General features: G+C 47.1%; 1 protein-coding gene across 2 annotated transcripts; it reads right to left on the bottom strand.

Annotated features, from left to right (window-relative positions):
* Positions 1-9,310: 9,310 nt before the first annotated feature.
* On the bottom strand, positions 9,311-15,656 carry LOC100279753 (uncharacterized). 2 transcript variants are annotated; one of them, XM_020538909.3, is made up of 18 exons: positions 15,377-15,656; positions 15,109-15,261; positions 14,554-14,694; positions 14,184-14,346; positions 13,909-14,102; positions 13,634-13,826; positions 13,400-13,477; positions 12,376-12,605; positions 11,896-12,010; positions 11,536-11,610; positions 11,302-11,442; positions 10,962-11,165; positions 10,708-10,869; positions 10,438-10,493; positions 10,216-10,352; positions 10,019-10,141; positions 9,776-9,906; positions 9,311-9,649 (listed from the first exon to the last, which is right to left on the bottom strand). In XM_020538909.3, exons 1-18 carry the CDS (start codon positions 15,451-15,453, stop codon positions 9,518-9,520), a joined length of 2,505 nt encoding a protein of 834 aa, XP_020394498.1. In that variant the 5' UTR covers positions 15,454-15,656; the 3' UTR covers positions 9,311-9,517. The 2 variants fall into 2 exon arrangements, with proteins under 2 accessions (XP_020394498.1, NP_001347922.1); NM_001360993.1 differs by having other exon boundaries at positions 9,316-9,649; positions 10,228-10,352; positions 15,377-15,589.
* Between the last annotated feature and the right edge of the window lie 9,957 nt (positions 15,657-25,613).

The following is a 25,613-nucleotide window of genomic DNA, read 5'->3' as shown; positions in this document are numbered from 1 at the left end:
TACTCGTCCATCTTCTGGAGCAGCTTCTCCAAAGTTTGAGGAGGCTTCCTAGCAAAGTACTGAGCTGAAGGTCCTGGCCGAAGTCCCTTGATCATGGCCTCAATGACAATTTCATTGGGCACTGTTGGTGCCTGTGCCCTCAAACGCAAGAACCTCCGGACATACGCCTGAAGGTATTCTTCGTGATCCTGGGTGCACTGGAATAGAGCTTGAGCAGTGACCGGCTTCGTCTGAAACCCTTGGAAGCTGGTTAACAACATGTCCTTCAGCTTTTGCCATGAAGTGATCGTTCCTGGCCGAAGGGAGGAATACCAGGTTTGAGCAACACTCCTGACAGCCATAACAAAAGATTTTGCCATGACTGCAGTATTGCCACCATACGAAGATACTGTTGCTTCGTAGCTCATCAAAAACTGCTTCGGGTCTGAATGGCCGTCGAATATGGGAAGCTGAGGCGGCTTGTAGGACGGAGGCCAAGGTGTAGCCTGCAGCTCAGCGGACAGAGGAGAAGCATCATCAAAAGCAAAATTTCCATGGTGAAAATTCTCATACCAGTCATCTTCGTTGAGGAAACCCTCCTGATGAAGGTCTTTATTCTGAGGCCTTCGGTTCTGCTCATCCTGAGTAAGATGACGAACTTCTTCAGAGGCTTCGTCTATCTGCCTTTGCAGTTCAGCTAGCCTGGCCATCTTTTCCTTCTTCCTCTGCACCTGTTGATGAAGCATCTCCATGTCTCTGATTTCTTGGTCTAGCTCATCCTCTGGCGGTGTCGGGCTGACAGCCTTCCACTTCTGGCTTCGGGCCTCCCGAAGGGAGAGAGTCTCCTGATTGGGGTCTAGCGGTTGCAGAGCTGCAGCCCCAGTTGCTGAAGCCTTCTTCGGCGCCATAGCGAAGGTTTATGATCGCCGAAGGTGTCCAAAACTCAAAGAGTGGAAGTGAGTTCACCGGAGGTGGGCGCCAATGTTGGGGACTTGTTCTCAAATGCTATGAATTAAGAACAAGGCAACACAGAATGTTAAATGCTAATGCCCTTCGTCCTATGAAGCATTATTTCCCTTGGGATATAATGATCTTCAGACGAAGGTTATGAAGGACATACCTTCATAATCGCAGTATGTGTTAATAAGAGAAGAAGCATATGAAATATAAGGGACAATATAAACAATCATTATCAACTCATTCTTAATATTACCATTATGGAAAAATATAAATGATATCAAATTACAAATGTACCTTCGGCTTAAAGGAAGGTAAGAGTACAAGCGTGACGCAAGAGTAAATGCCAAGTCAGCGTCCGCAGTACGGGGGTACTGTTCACCTATTTATAGGCACGGGACACAGCCCATATAAAATTACATCCATGCCCTTTACATTTGGTAGTAATTCTATAGTAATCCACCGAGGTCTGAATAGCCTTTTCATCTTTAAGTCGGTTTCCTTTTCTGCTACCACGCCGAAGCTTTCCCGCTCACATCTTCGGCGCTGTATCAACCTTCGTATTATTTGGGCTTCTTCTACTGTGATATCGACTCGAGTCCGAAGATACCTGTTCACACATTATACTCCAGAAACACTGTTAAATCTTGTTTTTGAGGACCTTCGGAAGCCGAAGGCCCCCAACAGTATTCTTTTTACAGGATAAGTCTGAAACCCAAGGAACCCTCAAACGCTTTCTAAGGAGAGCTCAAAACGAGTTTGAGCTCAAAGTGAAGAAGATAAGGAGCGACAATGGATCTGAGTTCAAGAACCTACAAGTGGAGGAGTACCTTGAGGAGGAAGGGATCAAGAACGAGTTCTCCGCCCCCTACACACCACAACAAAATGGTGTGGTAGAGAGGAAGAACAGGTCGCTCATCGATATGGCGAGGACGATGCTTGGAGAGTTCAAGACCCCCGAGTGCTTTTGGTCGGAAGCCGTGAACACGGCTTGCCACGCCATCAACAGGGTCTACCTTCATCGCCTCCTCAAGAAGACGTCGTATGAGCTGCTAACCGGTAACAAACCCAATGTATCATACTTTTGTGTATTTGGGAGTAAATGCTACATTCTAGTAAAGAAGGGTAGGAATTCCAAATTTGCTCCCAAAGCTGTAGAAGGGTTTTTGTTAGGTTATGACTCAAATACAAAGGCGTATAGAGTCTTCAACAAATCATCGAGTTTGGTTGAAGTCTCTAGCGATGTTGTATTTGATGATACTAATGGCTCTCCAAGAGAGCAAGTTGTTGATCTTGATGATGTAGATGAAGAAGATGTTCCGACGGCCGCTATACGAACCATGGCGATTGGTGATGTACGACCACAGGAACAAAAGGAGCAAGATCAACCTTCTTCCTCAACTATGGTGCATCCCCCAACTCAAGACGATGAACAGGTTCATCAACAGGAGGCGTGTGATCAAGGGGGAGCACAAGATGATCATGTGATGGAGGAAGAAGCACAACCGGCACCTCCAACCCAAGTTCGAGCGATGATTCAAAGGGATCATCCCATCGATCAAATTCTTGGTGATATTAGCAAGGGAGTAACTACTCGATCTCGATTAGTTAATTTTTGTGAGCATTACTCCTTTGTCTCTTCTATTGAGCCTTTCAGGGTAGAGGAGGCCTTGCTAGATCCGGACTGGGTGTTGGCCATGCAAGAGGAGCTCAACAACTTCAAGAGGAATGAGGTTTGGACACTGGTGCCTCGTCCTAAGCAAAATGTTGTGGGAACCAAGTGGGTGTTCCGCAACAAACAGGACGAGCACGGAGTGGTGACAAGGAACAAGGCTCGACTTGTGGCAAAAGGTTATGCCCAAGTCGCAGGTTTGGACTTTGAGGAGACTTTTGCTCCTGTGGCTAGGCTAGAGTCCATTCGTATCTTGCTAGCATATGCCGCTCACCATTCTTTCAGGTTGTTCCAAATGGATGTGAAGAGCGCTTTCCTCAACAGGCCAATCAAGGAGGAGGTGTATGTAGAGCAACCCCCTGGCTTCGAGGATGAATGGTACCCCGACCACGTGTGTAAGCTCTCTAAGGCGCTCTATGGACTTAAGCAAGCCCCAAGAGCATGGTATGAATGTCTTAGAGACTTTCTAATTGCTAATGCTTTCAAGGTTGGGAAAGCCGATCCAACTCTTTTCACTAAGACTTGTGACGGTGATCTTTTTGTGTGCCAAATTTATGTCGATGACATAATATTTGGTTCTACTAATAAAAAGTCTTGTGAGGAGTTTAGCAGGGTGATGACGCAGAAATTCGAGATGTCGATGATGGGCGAGTTGAACTACTTCCTTGGGTTCCAAGTGAAGCAACTCAAGGATGGCACCTTCATCTCTCAAACGAAGTACACGCAAGACTTGCTGAAGCGGTTTGGGATGAAGGACGCCAAGCCCGCAAAGACTCCGATGGGAACCGACGGACACACGGACCTCAACAAAGGAGGTAAGTCCGTTGATCAAAAGGCATACCGGTCAATGATAGGGTCATTACTTTACTTATGTGATAGTAGACCGGATATTATGCTTAGCGTATGCATGTGTGCTAGATTTCAATCTGATCCTAAGGAGTGTCACTTAGTGGCGGTGAAGCGAATTCTTAGATATTTAGTTGCTACGCCTTGCTTCGGGATCTGGTATCCAAAGGGGTCTACCTTTGACTTAATTGGATATTCAGATTCCGACTATGCTGGATGTAAGGTCGATAGGAAGAGTACATCGGGGACGTGCCAATTCTTAGGAAGGTCCCTGGTGTCATGGAATTCTAAGAAACAAACCTCCGTTGCCCTATCCACCGCTGAGGCCAAGTATGTTGCCGCAGGACAGTGTTGCGCGCAACTACTTTGGATGAGGCAAACCCTCAGGGACTTTGGCTACAATCTGAGCAAAGTCCCACTCCTATGTGATAATGAGAGTGCTATCCGCATGGCGGAAAATCCTGTTGAACACAGCCGCACAAAGCACATAGACATCCGGCATCACTTTTTGAGAGACCACCAGCAAAAGGGAGATATTAAAGTGTTTCATGTTAGCACCGAGAACCAGCTAGCCGATATCTTTACCAAGCCTCTAGATGAGAAGACCTTTTGCAGGTTGCGTAGTGAGCTAAATGTCTTAGATTCGTGGAACCTGGATTGATTTATAGCATACATGTGTTTATGCCCTTGATCATGTTCCTTATGCATTTCGTTGCTTACTTATGGTGCTCAAGTTGTACAAACACTCCCTGGACCTCACAAGTCCGTTGCAAAGTGATGCACATATTTAGGGGGAGATGTGTTACAACTTGACCCTTTGAGACTAACCATGTGCTTGAGTTTGCTGATTTAATCTCAAAGAAAGTTTGAAAGGGAAAAGATGGACTTGGACCATGAAAGACTTCCACTGCACTCCGATGAGAGGGTAACTTATTCCAAGTTCATCTCATGTACTCTTATTGCCTGTGTATTCTTATTGAAGATTTTGGTGAGGCAATGGGGTTCTAGGGCCAAGATTCATCCTGTTTTGGTGCTTGATGCCAAAGGGGGAGAAAATAAAGGCCAAAGCGATAAATGGATCAGCTACCACTTGAGAGATTTTGAAAATAGTAGAATAGAGCTTTTGGTTTGTCAAAACTCTTTTATTGTCTCTCTTGTCAAAAGATGGCTTCTTGTGGGGAGAAATGTTGATTATGGGAAAAGGGGGAGTTTTTGAAATCTTGAATCAATTTCTCTTGGAATGACTCTCTTTATGTCTTAACATGTGTGTTTGACTTAGAGATAGAAATTTGAATTTGATTTGCAAAAACAAACCAAGTGGTGGCAAAGAATGATCCATATATGTCAAATTTGAATCAAAACAAGTTGAGTTCTTATTTGAATTGATTTTGTATTTGTTCTACTTGCTTTATATTGTGTTGGCATAAATCACCAAAAAGGGGGAGATTGAAAGGGAAATGTGCCTTTGGGCCATTTCTAAGTATTTTGGTGATTTAGTGTCCAACACAAGTGCCTAAGTGTAAAATGGTGGGCAAAGTACAAATCAAGGATAAAGGTATGTTTCTCAGACTTAGTACATTGTTTTAGAAACTAATGTATTGTGTCTAAGTGCTGGAAACAGGAAAAATCGAATTGGAATTGTCTTGGCTCGAGCAGCCAAGACTCTGCTCAGTCTGGGAGCACCGGACTGTCCGGTGGTGCACCGGACAGTGTCCGGTGCGCCAGGCTGGCTTGCGCGAACTGGCCGCTCTCGGGAATTCACTGGCGACGTACGACTATAATTCACCGGACTATCCAGTGTGCACCGGACTGTCCGGTGTGCACCGGACTGTCCGGTGAGCCAACGGTCGGCCGCACGATCTGCGCGGGACACGTGGCCGAGCCAACGACTAGAAGGGGGCACCGGACTGTCCGGTGTGCACCGGACATGTCCGGTGCGCCAACGGCTCTCTGGCTGCCAACGGTCGGCTGCGCCAGTTAAGGAAAGAAATCTGGCACTGGACAGTGTCCGGTGTGCACCGGACTGTCCGGTGCGCCAGACGACAGAAGGCAAGAATTGCCTTCCCAGATTGCTCTCAACGGCTCCTAGCTGCCTTGGGGCTATAAAAGGGACCCCTAGGCGCATGGAGGAGTACACCAAGCATCCTTTGAGCATTCTTGATCACTCACACTTCACTCTTGCACACTTGTTCGACATTCTAGTGATTTGAGCCCCGTTCTAGTGTGCTAGTCTTTTTGAGCTCAAGTCTGGGTCTTGTGTGTGCGTATTTGCTGTGATCTTTGTGTCTTGTGTGAGTTGCTCATCCCTCCCTTACTCCGTGATTCTTTGTGAACATCAAAAGTGTAAGGGCGAGAGGCTCCAAGTTATGGAGATTCCTCGCGAACGGGATAAGAAAAGAAAAGCAAAACACCGTGGTATTCAAGTTGATCATTGGATCACTTGAGAGGAGTTGAGTGCAACTCTCGTCCGTTGGGACGCCACAACGTGGAGTAGGCAAGTTTTGTACTTGGCCGAACCACGGGATAAATCACTGTGTCATCTCTGTGTTGAACTCCTTGTGGTTATCGTATTGTGCAAGATCTTCTCTCTAGCCACTTGGTGATTATTGTGCTAACACTTAACCAAGTTTTGTGGCTTAAGTTTTAAGTTTTACAGGATCACCTATTCACCCCCCCCCCCCTCTAGGTGCTCTCAGTATCCTATATAGCAAGAATACAAATGTTCACAAGTGGAATACATAAATGTTCAAATCATATGAATAGTTTGAGAGTTATAGAATGGACCTAGTCTCTAGATGCAGGTATATTGTAGGTGATGTGTGAAACTAGTGTTTGTGCATCCCCAATCCCTATTCAATAGACATTTGATCAAGTTTAGATATAATTCATATTTTATCTCTTGTAGCTACCAACTAGTTCATGAGTTTATCAATCGAAGCTACATTTTAAAGTTTTATTCGAATTTGATAACTGAATCAAGAACTCATAAAGTTAACATAAAATGGACTGTATTTACTTGGTTTCACATGAAGTTACAAAGTTAACATACAATATGCTAAGTTCGGCTAGAATAACTAGAACAAAATGTTAGCCTGGACTATGTTATTAAAGAATGGCATAAGATTTGTGTGTCTGAGCTGGTGTAGCTAGAAAAGGCTCCATTGCGGCAACAACGGTGGCGGTAATCAAAACTCTAGGAGGACTACATTCAGGCCCTATTGCTTGAATGATGCCTATTAAACAAATGTGTTGGTATTGTAGAGATTATTTTTAATCTGTGAATGAAGATTAAGCATCAGTTATACTTACTTGAATCACCACCTGTTGCTGCTACATGAAAGACTAGAAGTAGTTCTGGTGCGCCTTCTAATGCAGGTCGCGGTGTCTCAACTTTTTGCGTAGCCTAGCCTCCAACTCCTTCTCTGTGGACCTACGAAAGGAAATGCTCGAGCTATGGGATGAAGAACTCATCCTCTAAGCTCTCACCTCTATCAAGTATATCATATTCATTTGAAAGGGTGTACCTATAAGTGTTTCGAAAATATGCTTAGAACATGATCATGTTAATAGTACTCGTGAAATTTGATAAGTTAGAGCTAATCGTCCATGTTTTTTCCTCCACAACAAGCATGCACAACTGCAACATCGAATAGTTCATGTCGCTAATCAAAGTCTAGGCCATGCCGCTGAACCATCTTCTCCCCATATTTCGCTTATACAACATTTGTAAACTTAGAAATGCATACGTTGTGATAGTTGAACTATTTATGCTTTTGAGCCAAAACTCATCATCTGATCTGTGGTCGACTGGCTGCATAGCTGCTCGGGATTACTAGGGTCCAATCCTCAATGGCCCGCTATGTACACATCAATGTCATAGGCTTTTGACCTGTCCTAACTTCCTGTATGAACAAATGACTTTCACGAATAAATATATTAGTTGGTGGTTGACATAGTTACATTAATCTTACAATACGTTTAACCATTTGAAGGTAGTCATCACTGACGAAGTTATGGTTTGGATTTGAGTCTCGACAATCCATGTATTGCAATAATGATTTATGAAAGTCTTTCAAAGCCCAATGTCTACACTAAGCAGCATAGGCATCTAGAACGGGTGCCATCCATAGAACCATCACTAGCACAGATAAGCTTAGATATCATACCAATACCAACATTAAACAATCACAAAAAAACAAATTTAATACTAAGCACAAGGTATTGTTCCTTTGTGAGGTATATCTTTGAGGACCCTTGCTTCTTGCTCAATCGGTCTTCGTTGCCTGAATCCTTGTATAATATAGTCTATCCTTGTAAGAAAAATAGACCTTGGCCATTTTATTATTAGATTTTAGTGTTACATGATAAACATAACCATTTGGACTAACACCATTGCTAGTGTTTATTTCTATAGTTCAATTGATGCAACATGAACTTGGACAAATTCAACAAAGTGATTTAGAATATCAATATATCATGAGAAGGACTTCAAATGATCCATTCAACACTTGTTAATAACATATAAAAGTCCAAGACACAAGACAAGACAAGACAAGCACAAGCAAACAAATGCGAAGAAACAAATAAAAACAACCTAGAATACACCAAGGCATTTGGTGTGCACCAGACAGGAAGCACCAGATATGCATGTAGAGAGGGCTAAAATCAACTTAGAGAGCTAAAGGGCACCCGTCGTATCTGGTGGCGCACCAGACACCTCACTAGATACGACAAGTAGTCGAAGCTTGCTAGTTATGTTAGGTGCTTCAGGAACTCCACAACCCGCTGACTAGGAGCACTATCGTCTATTGTGACAATGTCAGTGTCGTATATCTCTCAAACAACCTTGTTCTGCACCACCAGACTAAACATGTCGAGATTGATATTCACTTCGTGTGGGAACATGTCGCTATTGGTGATGTATGTGTTCTTCACATCCCGGCGACCTTGCAATTTGTGAACATCTTCACCAAGGATTGCCTTCGTTGGTGTTTTCAGAGTTTTTGTCCAGTCTTAACGTCTAGTGACTAGAAGTTTCGACTGTGGGGATGTCAGTTAAACTATTATTAGGCTGATTATGCCTATCATGTGTGATGTGCTTGCTATGTGTCTTGGTGTTTATGGTAGTTGATTATAGGTTAGGCAAGGATATCTATTGATTGGATGCTTTCTATAAACCTTACATAATCCTTGCCTATATATTGTACATCCTTTGTATCTCTACCATTTATCCAATATCTAACTTCAGCGATGTCTCTTTAACAGTGTCATAATCTAATGTCATTCGGATAACCAGGTTTCACTTGATAACTTTCATAGTATTTAGTATTGCCTTGGAGAAAAGTTCAATACAATACGATCTTCTGGTTGTTTGATTTGCATCACCATTTATCTCTATATGCTTAATTATTGTATTTATCTCTATATGCTTAATTATTGTCTAAATTATTTTTGTCGCACAGCTTAGACGTAATAAATAAATAAAAATGGATGTGACATTGTTCACCAAATAGCACAAATTTGCTTGGATTTAGAGGATTCAATGCTCATAAGCAACATTTTATCCAAATTAGGCTTGTTCAGTTATTACTATACCTCATGAATCGGAAGAGATTTAAAGGGATTGGAAAAAATTATAAAAGGTTTTGACTTGATATAGATTGAAACCTACACGATCCACTCCCATCAATATAGATTTCAATGAAACCGAACAATCCCTTAGACCTTGTTCGGTTATTCCAATTTCATATGAATTGAAGTGTATTGAAATGGATTGAGATAGATTTTGACTTGCTATAAATTTAAACCGACTCAATACCATCCAATCCCCATGTATTAACGATGAAACGAAAGCCCTTAAATGGACCCAAAAGGGTGAACTTAAGAAAGCAAAATACTGTACGAATTATATAGTTTTGGAGATCATGTGATCCCTTGCAATGACATCAGTCACGGAGATGATACAACAATGCTAGGGCACAACAGACACATCACCCAAATTATAGCTTCTGTTAGTTAAACAGATCAGCTGAATTGAGTTAGTAGCATGTTACGATGCTGTTGCTAATCAATAACATAGTTCGGGTTAACTGCCAATATTCTGCTCTCTGATGTTCTTGAGCGACTGCCATCTTCGGCAGTAGCCGCTGTGCCTTCGTCAATGACTATAAGATGGCCTTCCCGCTGTATGAGTCTCTGCATATGCACATACTTGATGAGTTTAGTTGCATCGTCATGCTATGCTGTGTTGTGTTCATCTGGTTAGAATGCACTCAGGTTTGGGAATTACCATACCCAAATATTGAGCAATGCAGGACTCACCTCTATAATGGCCTTGATACACTTCACTTCTTCCTTCACCTCCGCGGTAGAACTATATGCGCCTTTGGCATTCTGCTGCTCAACATACCAAATGATAAGATCCCCTTGTTTCATGCCAGCCATACCATCTCCTGCATCATCATTAAGCAAAGTATAGATTTTGAGCTGGACTGTTGTTAGGATAAACATGCATGGGTATGGTTGAGTCAATAAGCCTAGAAGACAAAGTAATCCAAGAAGTACCATCTTTCTTGACTGACTCTTCATGCTGCCTTAGTCTCATAACCAAAGCTTGAGTAACTCTCTGGAAGTGTTCTTCAGTTATTACCAATTTCTTCTTACCGTTATCCGCTGCTTGGTCATTTTCTAGTGTTTTGACATAAATAACAAAATGGTCAGAAACAGCCTAATAAAAAGACAGCAATATTAAGTTTTAACACCTGGAAAGGCACCTGCATCCTGCTGTTGAGGAGCAGCACCTTCTTCAGCTGGCTGTCCAGCATCATTCTCAGAAGGTACGTTTGTTCCATCTTCAGCATCTTGAAAGTCAGAGAGATCAACTTCACTTGACTCAACACTACACAAAATCAATGAGGTTCGCATCAGTGACATCATAATGCACATATCAACTCGTATAAAGGTTACCAGTTCAACCAAATCACCTGATGATTGATGTCTTGAGCAATTTAACTGCCAGGCGGACATGAGCTGGGAGAACCTAAAAGATTTTGATACCAAATGAAGCTAGTTACAAATTAATGGAAATGGACAAGAATAACAATGCAAACAGCGTGAAGATCAAATATAGGTTGATGACATTGTCCATGAAAGGGCAAGTGACTTAATATGTTCCATGATTCCATCAGAACAGATAGAGAAGTGGTACATGAAGAAGATGATTCATCATAGTAGAAGTGAATTAGTAAACTTACAACTCTTTCTAAATGGCTTCGAGCAATAGCTTCTGACAGCCGAATCAATGCTTCCAATTGCCGAACTGTCATCCTGTAAGCAACCCTAGTTCCAGGAGTACTGTCCCCTCTACGGAGGGTAACATACGACTCCACCAGAACTTTCTTTGCTTCTGAACTCAGCTGAAATGAAATAAAGAGATAACTATAAGGCTATGAGAAGTTAAAACACATTTTCTCAAGATTGCTTTTACAAGAGCAGTAAAGAGGCAAACCTGAGGTTTCAAAGACTTCGCAAAAGATATATAACGCTTCAGTTGTGCAGTGCTAAATGCAGGGGCAAGTGCTTCTTCACGTTTCTGATGGACTCTTACAATGTGATGAGCAATGTGGTAGTCGGTGTTTTCATCAGGTTCATCAATCATGATGTAGACGAGATCAAATCTTGAAAGGATAGCTGGGGGCAATGCCACGTTGTACTGGAAGAGATTGCAGCAAACCAAAAAAATAGATTTTAACAAACATAAGATTTTAAAAAATCAGTTTTCACATCATAACATGTAATGCTTGAATACACATGTAAAATTTTGAAGAAATGAGATGACCTTGAGGTACCTTAAGTGGTTTTGACTTGTCATAACGGCCCCCGGTCGGATTTGCTGCAGCTAAAATTGATGTTCGTGCATTCAAAGTTGCCTGTATTCCTGCTTTGGTTATGCTAATTGTTTGCTGTTCCATTGCTTCATGTATAGCGACCTACAATGAATATATGGAACAAGACACATTTATTTTTTGACATGAATGACAATTAAGAAAGGGAAAGTAAACAGAAGCTATTGGTAGACATACCTGATCCTTGATGTCCATTTTATCAAATTCATCGATACAACAAATGCCATTATCAGCTAACATCAGGGCACCAGCCTGCAAGCAAGGAGAACATCAAACACATCAGAATCTGTAAGAGAAAAAAATCGTGACAAAATATCACAGCTGTCTTAATGGAAGTTAGTTCTCTTAAGTAGACATGTTTGTAAGGATTATAATGATGCATTTCGATTTCGTGATGGTTATGAATGTTTATTACCTCAGTGATTATTGCTACCCACACTAGAATTATGCAACCATTATATAGAGATTTCTCAATGTTTTGTTTGCATTCAACAATACTTATCCTGAAAAAATGAATATTTCTAAAACTGGTAGTACCTCAATACAGAATTCACCAGTCTCCGGTTCTTTAGCAACAGTTGCTGTCAGACCAGCAGCAGATGATGACTTCCCTGACGTGTAAACAGATCTTGGAACAATACCAGCAGTATATCTGGCCATTGTATTGAAAATCACAATTTAAATTTTCATTATGATTAATGAAGGAAATAATTTAATTATATAACATCAATTTTAGTAAAACAAAAATGAAAGCAACTGTAACACAGAATTATTAGCATTTCAAGACTCATATCAACATTTAACAGAATATGTTCAAGCAGTTAAAAACCAACGGTACATTCATGAGAACACAGACAAGTAGGCAAGTACTGTAACTGACATTCCTCGTTAGCACAAATGCATGATTACCATTATTTGTAAAATGTGTTATCTAGCAAGGAGGAAGCACAAAGATCAAATTTCTGAAAAGTTCATCACAGCGACATGATTTAAAGAAAATGCCATGACAATGCTTACTTTAGGAACTGAGACTTTGCGCAGCTTGGGTCACCAACAATACAGACATTGATGTCACCTCTAAGGTTGATCCCTTCATGTGTTATCTTATGAACACCACCCAAAAGCATAAGAAGCACTGCCCTCTTAATTTCTTGATGACCAAAGACGGTAGGACATATGCTATCAACTATCTTATTAAAGAAATCAGGAGTGTTCCTCATCCTAACAACCTCATCTTCCTCTTCTTCCTGCAAAAGAGATGGTTTTGAACATAAATATAATAACCAAGAGTTAAGAAACAGAAAGGAAATGTTTAGAATACATCCAACAGCCACAAGAAGACAGATAAGAGCTTGCAGAGAAGCATAGTTCAGCATGCACCGACAATAAGTACCAAATCAACAATGAGCATCCAACGTTTCATGAGTTCAAAATATCTGAAGGAGCCTTCATATACTTGTCACAAGAAAAATACAGACAATGTAGCCATGGTTAAACCATCTGTGACAATTAGCTTATGCCATAATGATGTGAACCCTGCTGCGATGCGCAGGACGGGGAGGAGTGCACCACGAAGGATGGGCTATCAAGGTGGATTGAGTAGAAGAACGCAAGGAATAGGGCATCCTGTGCGGCGGCTGGAGAACTGGATCACCAGAGGGCATGGAGTTTGCCACGGTGATCAAGCAGCCGCACCCACAGGTACAACTTCTTTGATGATCCCCCTAGTACAATCTAAGGCCACCTTTATAGCTCAGGGGCCTAACCGAATTACAGATTACTAGGGGATAAGCCCACTGGAAGGATAAGCCTCCCAGGAGGATAAAGCCTCCTTAATTATTGCCTAACACTTATCACTCTTAACAGACTAACTCTGCTGGCGCCTGGCATAATGCCAGCCCACAAAGGAATCGACAACACATAACAGAAAAGGTAATATTAAAAACATGAGAAGTACTTCCGCAGTTTTTGTTTTCAGGAACGATTACCTCCCCATTCTTTGTGGAAAAGCAGTAGTTTTTAGATTGCAAAATTAACTTACTGTGAATTTCTGTCTCCCGCTGTCATCACCATCTGTGTCCCGATCCCTGATGTCCCCTTCCCTCCTGCCATCTGCGACCTAATAACATTTAAGGTAAAACGTTTGCTCACTGTAGGGGCCTCGGCGCCTCCATATCTTTAGAAGAAACATTTAAAGTAAAACATATTGCTATGTTAAGAACATGTTAAAACGACACTAATGAGAGGAACTTCTGTGCTCAAAAAGAGTTCATACCTGCACTGAATTTGCTACAAAAGCGAGGCGATAAGAGAGATCCCTAACTCCAAGGGACTTCAAGCCCTTTACACCTTCTTGAACACCTCCCATTTTTCGCTGAGGAGCTTCCCTGCGACACTCTGCTCGTTCGCCAGGTGAAGTTAGTGCCATAACATCAGGAACTGCAACAACAGTTCCAGTAAATATAACCCTGGAAATGCCAGAAACAAAACATTCAGTCAAACAAAGTTAATCAAGGAGAGGAATAAAGTAAAAAAAAGAAGCTTCCTCACGTGTCCCCAGCTCTAGCCTTCTCAACAATCTCATGCCGCAGAATGACATCAAGGGAACGAGGAAGTGATCCAGCAGGTATCTCTTTTGATGTCTCCTGCATTCTGACCCTCTGCCAATCTGTGAATTTGCTTTCCTGGCGGAGAAGGGCCCATTTTGTTCGGTTCTGGCATGTTGCATTAACGCATATTATTGGCTGTAAACAAGATACAAGAAGCCATCATTAGACACAATGCATTAGTGAGAATATAATGGGGTACATGTTCAGACGAAATACCTCAGTGTACTTGAACTGCTGCTCCACATTCTTTACAACATTGCCGCAGTCGAGGCATTTGAAGGTGCCTTGCAATAGTTCAGGCCGCACTTCACTTGTCCGTGTGACAACACCCATTACTGCTGTGAGCTTACCGATTTCGGCTGTCCCAAGCTCTCTCAGTCTGCCATAACAGTAATTTCAGTCAAATTTGATTGACTATCTTGCAATTAAGCATTCTCATAGAATTTATCAAAGGATTGCTGAAGACAATCGCTTTGCAGAATCCATGAACCATGCTAAATCACAAGCAAATAACATTTTCTTCTACTAAAATTGAAAAGGAAATAAAGAAAATAAATATAAGATCTACTGGGGCAGTAGGCTCTACTTTTTAAGCATCGGGATGTTATAGAAGGCAATGTTGATATCTTTGTTGGGGCTATCATCTGAGATGATTGGGGCACGGTTCTCGCCAGCCCGGTGTTCCAACACAAATCTCTTGCATGCATTCCATAAGTATGGTTCAAACCTGAATACAATAAAAGAGCCAGTTGTTAGAACTTACTTTGACAAATTAAGAAGGTCGCAAATGAATGTTCAAAGTTTAGCAAAAATTCTAATTTTCTAATAAATTATAATATAATAAAAGGACACATAAACAGGTTACTAGAAAGTAGAAACCGACAACAAACTACTACATTTTTGTCCAGTCTCCACAAATCCAATCAAAATATGTTGATTGTATTGAATTAAATCTAATCCAGAAATCCCCAAAGGTTAACCAAATCGCCCCACCCCCATTTCCCCCGCTTGGTGTCCATTCAAAACATGAGAATTCGGACCAGTCTCAATCTCAAATTCGAGTACCAAACCTGTCCACTTTACTTTCACAGACCAGCTTCTATCATGTCAAACCAAAATGTAAAAGGAACTTTAGTCTCACCTGAGGTACTCCTCGGAGATGGCCTTCTGGAGGACGTCGTTGAAGCGCATGACGTGCGCAAAGTCTACGTACATGGTGGTGGACTCCCGCGACCGCATAGCCTCCATCTCGGCCTCGTAGAACGGCTCCCCCGCGCCATCCGACTCCTTGAATCTGCAGGTCCAAGAACACCATACCCACCGCCTCAGTCAAACAGGCAGAACCCTAGAAGAAGAAGACATAAAAATGGCTGCTGCAGAATAGGCGGCGGCGGCGGGGGCTGACTCACCGCTTCAGGAACTCAAGGAAGATGTTCTCCACTCGCACTGCCTTCTCGTCCACGAAGAACCCACCGAACGCCTCCATCACTAACGAATGCCCCTTGTGGAAGATTCGAGGTCTGCAATAGAGCTTTGGACTGGAGATTGTCACTCTCGGCTGGAATAGGTCTAGGCCTCTAGGGAAGAAGAAGGGGGCGGCGGGTGGGGCCGGGGGAGTGGTCTTGACGGGAAGGAGGCGGCGGCTTGGCGCCAGATCTTCGCGCCAAAGGGACTCCGAGCGCAAGAGAGATGGCGTTCATTTCATGGGCTGAAGGAACGCTGATGGGGCAGGTACGGTGGGCTGCGGTGTGAAATCATAAAATGGGCTGGGATCCAATGGGCCGAAGTAATTTTGTCACACGTTGCTGACGGACAGGTAGCAGTAGCACATGGTATCGAGGTTGGATTTCCAACTCTAAACACACACATTCCCCATCCCCATTCAAAACCGTGCACTTCCTGTAGAAACTATTACTTAGATTTTTTTTGTAAAAATAATATTATATTGAATAAAACTATTATTCATTTGTAATTTTAATTTGGTCACATCATTTAAGAAGTTCCAATAAATACTATTTCAAGCATTGTATCTAATATTATCTTCCAGCAATTTACACAAGATATGTTGGTACTTAGTATATGGAAGTTGCTTTATCAGGCACTTCAAATTGTTGCTCGTCATTTGTTTAAATTCTTGAATTAGTTTTTTCTTAAATTGGTCAGTGTGCGGGCAAGGGAAAAGGCGACAATGTATATGTCGTCATGTCCAATCAAAAAGAATAAAACGTAATAAAACTCATGGGTCATGCTTTTATAATTTTGGCCCATCACTCGCCACTGCAGAAGGGTCATTCATTTTGTAAAAAATATTTAGGGCTGATTTAGTGATCAGAAAATTAAAAAGAAATAAATAACAAGGGATTTTTCTCTCTCATAGGTCCACTCTAATTTTATTGTAAAAAAATCAGCCCTTAAGATTGTTACTTGCATGAGAAACACTTCTTGTCGGGGACCATAATTAGGGGTACCCTCAAGACTCCTAATTCTCATCTGGTAACCCCCATCAGCACAAAGCTGCAAAGGCCTGATGGGTGCGATTAAGTCAGGGATCGGTCCATTCGACGGACTCGATCACGCCTCGCCCGAGCCTAGCCTCGGGCAAGGGCAGCCGACCTCGGAGGATCTCCGCCTCGCCCGAGGTCCCCCTCCAGCGACGAACATACTTCCGACTCGCCCGAGGCCCTGTCTTCGCCAAGAAGCAACCCTGACCAAATCGCCGCGCCAACCGACCAAATCGCAGGATCATTTAATGCAAAGGTGGCCTGACACCTTTATCCTGACGCGTGCCCTTCAGTCGACAGAGCCGAAGTGACCGCAGTCACTTCGCCGCTCCACTGACCGGCCTGACAGAAGGACAGCGTCGCCTGCGCCGTACCGACTGCAGTGCCACTTGACAGAGTGAGGCTGACAGGCAGTCAGGCCCGGCCTCAGGCACCATAGGAAGCTCCGCTTCGCCCGACCCAGGGCTCGGACTCGGGCTCAGCCCCTGAAGACGGCGAACTCCGCTCCGCCCGACCCAGGGCTCGGACTCGGGCTAAGCCCCGGAAGACGGCGAACTCCGCTCCGCCCGACCCAGGGCTCGGACTCGGGCTAAGCCCCGGAAGACGGCGAACTCCGCTCCGCCCGACTCAGGGCTCGGACTCGGGCTAAGCCCCGGAAGACGGCGAACTCCGCTCCGCCCGACCTAGGGCTCGGACTCGGGCTAAGCCCCGGAAGACGGCGAACTCCGCTCCGCCCGACCCAGGGCTTGGATTTGGGATCAACCCCGGAAGACGACGAACACCGCTCCGCCCGACCCCAGGGCTTGGACTCAGCCCTGGCCTCAGCTGACGGTCTCCGCCTCGCCCGACCCGGGGGCTCGGACTCGACCTCGACCACGGAAGACAGACTCGACCTCGACCTCGGAGGAGCCTCCACATCGCCCAACCTAGAGCGCAAACCAGCCACGTCAACAGGAGGCGCCATCATCACCCTACCCCAAGATGACTCAGGCCACGGGGAACAAGACCGGCGTCCCATCTGACTCGCTCCGCCAGATAGGCAATGATGGCGCCCCGCACACTCTGTGACGACGGCGGCTCTCAGCCCCCTTACGGAAGCAAGAGGACGTCAGCAAGGACTCGACAGCTCCGACAGCTGTCCTTCCTCCAGGCTCCAGCGCTCCTCCGACGGCCACGACACCACACGAACCGGGCGCCAAAACCTCTCCGGTCGCCACGATGGCGTGTACTTAGGGCGCTAGCTCTCCTCCGCTAGACACGTAGCACTCCGCTACACCCCCCATTGTACACCTAGATCCTCTCCTTACGCCTATAAAAGGAAGGACCAGGGCCCTCTTAGAGGGGGTTGGCCGCGCGGGGACGAGGACGAGACAAGCGCTCGCGTAAGGCCGCTCGCTCCCTCTCCCGCGTGGACGCTTGTAACCCCCTACTGCAAGCGCACCCGACCTGGGCGCGGGACGAACACGAAGGCCGCGGGATTTCCACCTCTCTCACGCCCGTCTCCGGCCACCTTTCTCCCCCCTTCGCGCTCGGCCTCGCGCCGACCCATCTGGGCTGGGGCACGCAGCGACATTTCACTCGTCGGCCCAGGGACCCCCCGGTCTCGAAACGCCGACAGTTGGCGCGCCAGGTAGGGGTCTGCTGCGTGTTGACGAAAAGCTTCCCGTCAAGCTCCAGATGGGCAGTCTCCAGCAACCTCTCCAGCCCGGGACGGTGCTCCGTTTCGGGAGTCTTGAGTTCATGTCCCTCGACGGCAGCTACGACATGATACTCCTTCCCCCGCCGTGCGACAGCAGCAATGGCGGCCGACAGCCCGCCCACCTGCGGCGGAATCGGCGATGTCTTCCCCGCGTGGTGGAAGAACAACATTCAAGCTCACCCCGTCCTCTCCCCCGCCGACGGAGGAGGAGGCGGGGCAACCAAGGCCAAGCAGGAGGCAGCGCCTCGTCGGCTGTCGAGTGAGTCGACGGCGCCGGCACCTCAACGGGGGGTGCGCCGGGCATCGACCTCGCGTTTGAGATGAAGACGAGCGTCGTCTCCCCGCAACACGCCGATTCCAAAGCAAACGGACGACGCCAGCACGCTCGCGAAAGGCTTGCTGGGCGTCACCCTCGTACCAGAGACGACGGTGCAGTCAGTCCCTGACGTGACTTCATCACCGCCCGTCGACCAAGAGGTACCGACCGATTCTCATCTCACGCCCTTTGGATTCAGCCTCGACCCGCCAAGCGACTTCGCTTTGGCGGGCGCCCTCATACAGGCGAGTCCAAACCCTCTAGGGTTTCGTATGCGGTCACCTTGGGACCGGCTGGCGGACGTCTCGACCTACGGGCCCTCTAGGTCCGAGGAAGACGACGTGCCCGACTTCTGTTGGGATTTCTCCGGACTTGGCAACCCTAGTGCCATGCGGGACTTCTTGACTGCATGCGACTACTGCCTTTCCGACTGTTCCGACGGTAGCCGTAGCCTCGGCGACGAGGACTGCGGCCCGAGTCGCGAATGTTTCCACGTCGATCTAGGGGGTCCCTCCGAAGGCAACCATCTTGGTATGCCGGAGAACGGTGATCTCCCTAGGCCTGTGCCTCGCGTTGACATCCTACGGGAGCTAGCAGTGGTCCCCGTTCAGGCGGGGGGTCATGACCCACAGCTCGAGCAAATCCGCGGGGTGCAGGCCAGGCTCGACGAGGGAGCAGGAGCACTTGAGCCGATCCGCCGGGACGTCGGGCAGGAATGGGCGGGCCAGCCTCCGGCCGGAGAAATGCGTCATCTACCCCAGGGTATCCAGGACCGCATCACCGACGATGTCAGGGTAAGGCCGCCACCCGCTTCCAGTGGAGTCGGCCAGAACCTGGCTGCACCGGCAATGCTCCTCCGCGCGATGCCGGAGCCATCAACCACCGAGGGACGGTGAATCTAGGGAGAACTCAAGGATCTCCTGGAGGGCGCCGCGGCCCAGCGGGCCGAAAGCTCCGCCTCCCGAAGGCAGGGGCACCCCTTGGAACATCGCGCCGCGACTTCCCGATTCATGCGGGAAGCCTCGGTCTACACCGGGCGCACGCGCAACACAGCGCCTGCGGCCCCGGGACGCCTCGGCAACGAGCACCATCACCGCGACCGTCGGGCCCACCTCGACGAGAGGGTGCGTCGAGGCTACCACCCCAGGCGTGGGGGGCGCTACGACAGTGAGGAGGATCGGAGTCCCTCGCCCGAACCACCCGGTCCGCAGGTTTTCAGCCGCGCCATACGCCGGGCGCCGTTCCCGACCCGGTTCCGACCCCCGACTACTATCACAAAGTACTCGGGGGAGACGAGACCGGAACTGTGGCTCGCGGACTACCAGCTGGCCTGCCAACTGGGTGGAACGGATGATGACAACCTCATCATCCGCAACCTCCCCCTGTTCCTCTCCGACACCGCTCGCGCCTGGTTGGAGCACCTGCCTCCGGGGCAGATCTCCAACTGGGACGACCTGGTCCAGGCCTTCGCCGGCAATTTCCAGGGCACGTACGTGCGCCCTGGAAACTCCTGGGACCTCCGAGGCTACTGGCAGCAGCCGGGAGAGTCTCTCCGGGACTACATCCGGCCATTCTCGAAGCAGCGCACCGAGCTGCCCAACATCACCGATTCGGATGTCATCGGCGCGTTCCTCGCCTGCACCACCTGCCGCGACCTGGTGAGCAAGCTGGGTCGCAAGACCCCCACCAGGGCGAGCGAGCTGATGGACATCGCCACCAAGTTCGCCTCTGGCCAGGAGGCGGTTGAGGCTATCTTCCGGAAGGACAAGCAGCCCCAGGGCCGCCCACCGGAAGATGCCCCCGAGGCGTCAACTCAGTGCGGCGCCAAGAAGAAGGGCAAGAAGAAGTCGCAAGCGAAACGCGACGCCACCGACGCGGACCTTGTCGCCGCCGCCGAGTACAAGAACCCTCGAAAACCCCCTGGAGGTGCCAACCTCTTCGACAAGATGCTCAAGGAGCCATGCCCCTATCACCAGGGGCCCGTCAAGCACACCCTTGAGGAGTGTGTCATGCTTCGACGCCACTTACACAGGGCCGGGCCACCCGCGGAGGGTGGCAGGGCCCGCGACGACAACAAGAAGGAAGATCACCAGGCAGGAGAGTTCCCCGAGGTCCGCGACTGCTTCATGATCTACGGTGGGCAGGCGGCGAACGCCTCGGCTCGGCACCGCAAGCAAGAACGTCGGGAGGTCTGTTCGGTGAAGGTGGCAGCGCCAGTCTACCTAGACTGGTCCGACAAGCCCATCACCTTCGACCAAGCCGACCACCCCGACCACGTGCCGAGCCCGGGGAAATACCCGCTCGTTGTCGACCCCGTCATCGGCAACGTCAGGCTCACCAAGGTCCTCATGGACGGAGGCAGCAGCCTCAACATCATCTACGCCGAGACCCTCGGGCTCCTGCGTGTCGATCTGTCCTCGGTCCGGGCAGGCGCTGTGCCTTTCCACGGGATCATCCCTAGGAAGCGCGTCCAGCCCCTCAGACAACTCGACCTTCCCGTCTGCTTCGGAGCACCCTCCAACTTCCGAAGGGAGACCCTCACGTTCGAGGTGGTCGGGTTCCAAGGAACCTACCACGTGGTACTGGGGAGGCCATGCTACGCGGAGTTCATGGCCGTCCCCAACTACACCTACCTCAAGCTCAAGATGCCGGGCCCCAACGGGGTCATCACCGTCGGCCCCACGTACCGGCACGCGTTCGAATGCGACGTCGAGTGCGTGGAGTACGCCGAGGCCCTCGCCGAATCCGAGGCCCTCATCGCCGACCTGGAGAGCCTCTCTAAGGAGGTGCCAGACGTGAAGCGTCATGCCGGCAACTTCGAGCCAGTGGAGACGGTTAAGTCCGTCCCCCTTGAAAGGGAATTAGGCTTACACTTAGTTCCTATATAATTTTGGTGGTTGAATTGCCCAACAGAAATCTTTGGACTAACTTGTTTGCCCAAGTGTATAGATGATATAGGTGTAAAAGGTTCACACTCAGCCAATAAAAAGACCAAGCTTTGGATTCAACAAAGGAGCAAAGGGGCAACCGAAGGCACCCCTGGTGTGGCGCACCGGACTGTCCGGTGTGCCACCGGACATGTCCGGTGCACCAGGGGGACTCAGACTCGAACTCGCTACCTTCGGGAATTTCCAGAGGCGACTCCGCTATAATTCACCGGACTGTCCGGTGTACACCGGACAGTGTCCGGTGCGCCAAGGGAGGTCGGCCTCAGGAACTCGCCAGCTTCGGGAAAAGCCAACGGCTCATCCACTATAATTCACCGGACTGTCCGGTGTGCACCGGACTGTCCGGTGCGTCTCCAGAGCAACGGCTATCTCCGCGCCAACGGCTCTCTGCCGCGCATTTAATGCGCGCTCTGCGCGCACAGATGGCAGGCACGCCCATGCTGGCACACCGGACAGCAAACAGTACATGTCCGGTGTGCACCGGACACCCAGGCGGGCCCACAAGTCAGAAGCTCCAACGGTCAGAATCCAACGGCAGTGATGACGTGGCAGGGGGCACCGGACTGTCCGGTGTGCACCGGACTGTCCGGTGCGCCATCGAACAGACAACCCAGCCAACGGTCAAGTTTGGTGGTTGGGGCTATAAATACCCCAACCACCCCACCATTCATTGCATCCAAGTTTTCCCACTTCTCAACCACTTACAAGAGCTAGGCATTCAATTCTAGACACATTCTAGACACATTCAAAGAGATCAAATCCTCTCCAATTCCTCACAAAACCCTAGTGAATAGTGAGAGTGATTTGCCGTGTTCATTTGAGCTCTTGCGCTTGGATTGCTTCTTTTCTTTTTCATTTGTTCTTGTGATCAAAACTCCATTGTAATCAAGGCAAGAGGCACCAATTGTGTGGTGGCCCTTGCGGGGAAGTTTTGTTCCCGGCTTTGATTTGAGAAGAGAAGCTCACTCGGTCCGAGGGACCGTTTTGAGAGAGGGAAGGGTTGAAAGAGACCCGGCCTTTGTGGCCTCCTCAACGGGGAGTAGGTTTGAAAGAACCGAACCTCGGTAAAACAAATCTCCGTGTCTCACTTGCTTATTCGCTTGGGATTTGTTTTTGCGCCCTCTCTCGCGGACTCGTTTATATTTCTAACGCTAACCCGGCTTGTAGTTGTGTTTATATTTGTAAATTTCAGTTTCGCCCTATTCACCCCCCCTCTAGGCGACTATCAATTGGTATCGGAGCACGGTGCTTCATTAGAGCCTAACCGCTCGAAGTGATGTCGGGAGATCACACCAAGAGGAGGGAGAAGAAGAAGATCTCCTCCAACAAAGGGAAGGAGAAGAAATCTTCTTCTCACCACAAAGAGAAGAAGGAAAAATCTTCCTCCCACAAGCCGCATCGGAGCGGAGACAAACAAAAGAGGATGAGGAAAGTGGTCTACTACGAGACCGACACTTCATCAACATCGACCTCCGGCTCCGACGCGCCCTCCGTAACTTCTAAACGCCAAGAGCGTAAGAAGTTTAGTAAGATCCCCCTACACTACCCTCGCATTTCTAAACATGCATCTTTACTTTCCGTCCCATTAGGCAAACCACCAACTTTCGACGGTGAAGATTATGCTAGGTGGAGTGATTTAATGCGATTTCATCTAACCTCACTCCACAAAAGTATATGGGATGTTGTTGAGTTTGGTGCACAGGTACCATCGGTAGGGGATAAGGACTATGATGAGGATGAGGTGGCCCAAATCGAGCACTTCAACTCTCAAGCGACAACGATACTCCTCGCCTCTTTAAGTAGAGAGGAGTATAACAAAGTGCAAGGGTTGAAGAGCGCCAAGGAGGTTTGGGATGTGCTCAAAACCGCGCACGAGGGAGATGAGCTCACCAAGATCACCAAGCGGGAAACGATCGAGGGGGAGCTCGGTCGGTTCCGGCTTCACAAAGGGGAGGAGCCACAACACATGTACAACCGGCTCAAGACTTTGGTGAACCAAGTGCGCAACCTCGGGAGCAAGAAGTGGGACGACCACGAAGTGGTAAATGTTATTTTAAGATCTCTCATTTTTCTTAATCCCACTCAAGTTCAATTGATTCGTGGTAATCCTAGATATACTAAAATGACCCCCGAGGAAGTTATCGGGCATTTTGTAAGTTTTGAGTGCATGATAGAAGGCTCGAGGAAAATCAACGAGCTTGGCGACCCATCCGAAGCCCAACCCGTTGCATTCAAGGCAACGGAGGAGAAGAAGGAGGTGTCTACACCAAGTAGACAACCAATAGACGCCTCCAAGCTCGACAATGAGGAAATGGCGCTCGTCATCAAGAGCTTTCGCCAAATCCTCAAGCAAAGGAGGGGGAAAGACTACAAGTCCCGCTCCAAGAAGGTTTGCTACAAATGTGGTAAGCCCGGTCATTTTATTGCTAAATGTCCTGTATCTAGTGACAGTGACCGAGGCGACGACAAGAAGGGCAAGAGGAGAGAAAAGAAGAGATACTACAAGAAGAAGGGCGGCGATGCTCATGTTTGTCGGGAGTGGGACTCCGACGAAAGCTCTAGCGACTCCTCCGACGACGAAGACGCCGCCAACATCGCCGTCACCAAGGGACTCCTCTTCCCCAACGTCGGCCACAAGTGCCTCATGGCAAAGGACGGCAAAAAGAAGAAGGTTAAATCCAACTCCTCCACTAAATATGAGTCTTCTAGTGATGATAATGCTAGTGGTGAGGAAGATAATTTGTGTACTCTTTTTGCCAACCTTAACATGGAACAAAAGGAGAAATTAAATGAACTAATTAGTGCCATCCATGAGAAGGATGATCTCTTGGACTCCCAAGAGGACTTCCTAATCAAGGAAAATAAAAAACATGTTAAAGTTAAAAATGCTTACGCTCTACAAGTTGAAAAATGTGAAAAATTGTCTAGTGAGCTAAGCACTTGCCATGAGATTATTGACAACCTTAGGAATGAAAATGCTAGTTTGAATGCTAAGGTTGATTCACATGTTTGTGATGTTTCAATTCCCAATCTTAGAAGTGATAATGTTGATTTGCTTGCTAAGATTGATGAATTGAATGTATCTCTTGCTAGCCTTAGAGTAGAAAATGAAAAGTTGATTACTAAAGCTAAAGAACTAGATGTTTGCAACGTTACAATTGCCGATCTTAGAGATAAAAATGATATTCTTCATGCTAAGATTGTTGAACTTAATTCTTGCAAACCCTCTACATCTATTGTTGAGCATGTATCTATTTGTACTAGATGTAGAGATGTTGATATTAATGCTATTCATGATCATATGGCTTTAATTAAACAACAAAATGATCATATAGCAAAACTAGATGCTAAAATTGCCGAGCACAACTTGGAAAATGAAAAATTTAAATTTGCTCGTAGCATGCTTTATAATGGGAGACGCCCGGGCATTAAGGATGGCATTGGATTCCAAAGGGGAGACAATGTCAAAATTAGTGCCCCTCCTAAGAGATTGTCCAACTTTGTTAAGGGCAAGGCTCCCATGCCTCAAGATAACGAGGGTTACATTTTATACCCTGCCGGTTATCCCGAGAGCAAAATTAGGAGAATTCATTCTAGGAAGTCTCACTCTGGCCCTAATCATGCTTTCATGTATAAGGGTGAGACATCTAGTTCTAGGCAACCAACCCGTGCTAAGTTGCCTAAGAAAACTCCTAGTGCATCAAATGATCATAACATTTCATTTAAAACTTTTGATGCATCTTATGTTTTGACTAACAAATCCGGCAAAGTAGTTGCCAAATATGTTGGGGGCAAGCACAAGGGATCAAAGACTTGTGTTTGGGTACCCAAAGTTCTTGTGTCTAATGCAAAAGGACCCAAAACCATTTGGGTACCTAAAGTCAAGAACTAAACATGTTTTGTAGGTTTATGCATCCAGGGGCACAAGTTGGATACTCGACAGCGGGTGCACAAACCACATGACAGGGGAGAAGAAGATGTTCTCCTCCTATGAGAAAAACCAAGATCCCCAAAGAGCGATCACATTCGGGGATGGAAATCAAGGTTTGGTCAAAGGTTTGGGTAAAATTGCTATATCTCCTGACCATTCTATTTCCAATGTTTTTCTTGTAGATTCTTTAGATTACAATTTGCTTTCCGTATCCCAATTATGTCAAATGGGCTACAACTGTCTATTCACTG

The sequence above is a fragment of the Zea mays genome, chromosome 6 (genome assembly GCF_902167145.1).
Source record: "Zea mays cultivar B73 chromosome 6, Zm-B73-REFERENCE-NAM-5.0, whole genome shotgun sequence".
In the NCBI taxonomy this organism is placed as follows: domain Eukaryota; kingdom Viridiplantae; phylum Streptophyta; class Magnoliopsida; order Poales; family Poaceae; genus Zea; species Zea mays.
This window is presented reverse-complemented; position numbering and strand designations above follow the sequence as displayed.

What these genes read in the sequence shown, in the direction of transcription:
- LOC100279753 (XM_020538909.3), bottom strand. Translation starts at nt 15,453, where the DNA reads ATGGAGGCGTTCGGTGGGTTCTTCGTGGACGAGAAGGCAGTGCGAGTG. An exon ending in TTCCTTGAGTTCCTGAAGCG is followed by an intron (nt 15,262 to 15,376) that starts GTGAGTCAGCCC and finishes TTGGACCTGCAG; the next exon opens with ATTCAAGGAGTCGGATGGCG. An exon ending in GCGGGAGACAGAAATTCACA is followed by an intron (nt 12,606 to 13,399) that starts GTAAGTTAATTT and finishes TCTCTTTTGCAG; the next exon opens with GAAGAAGAGGAAGATGAGGT.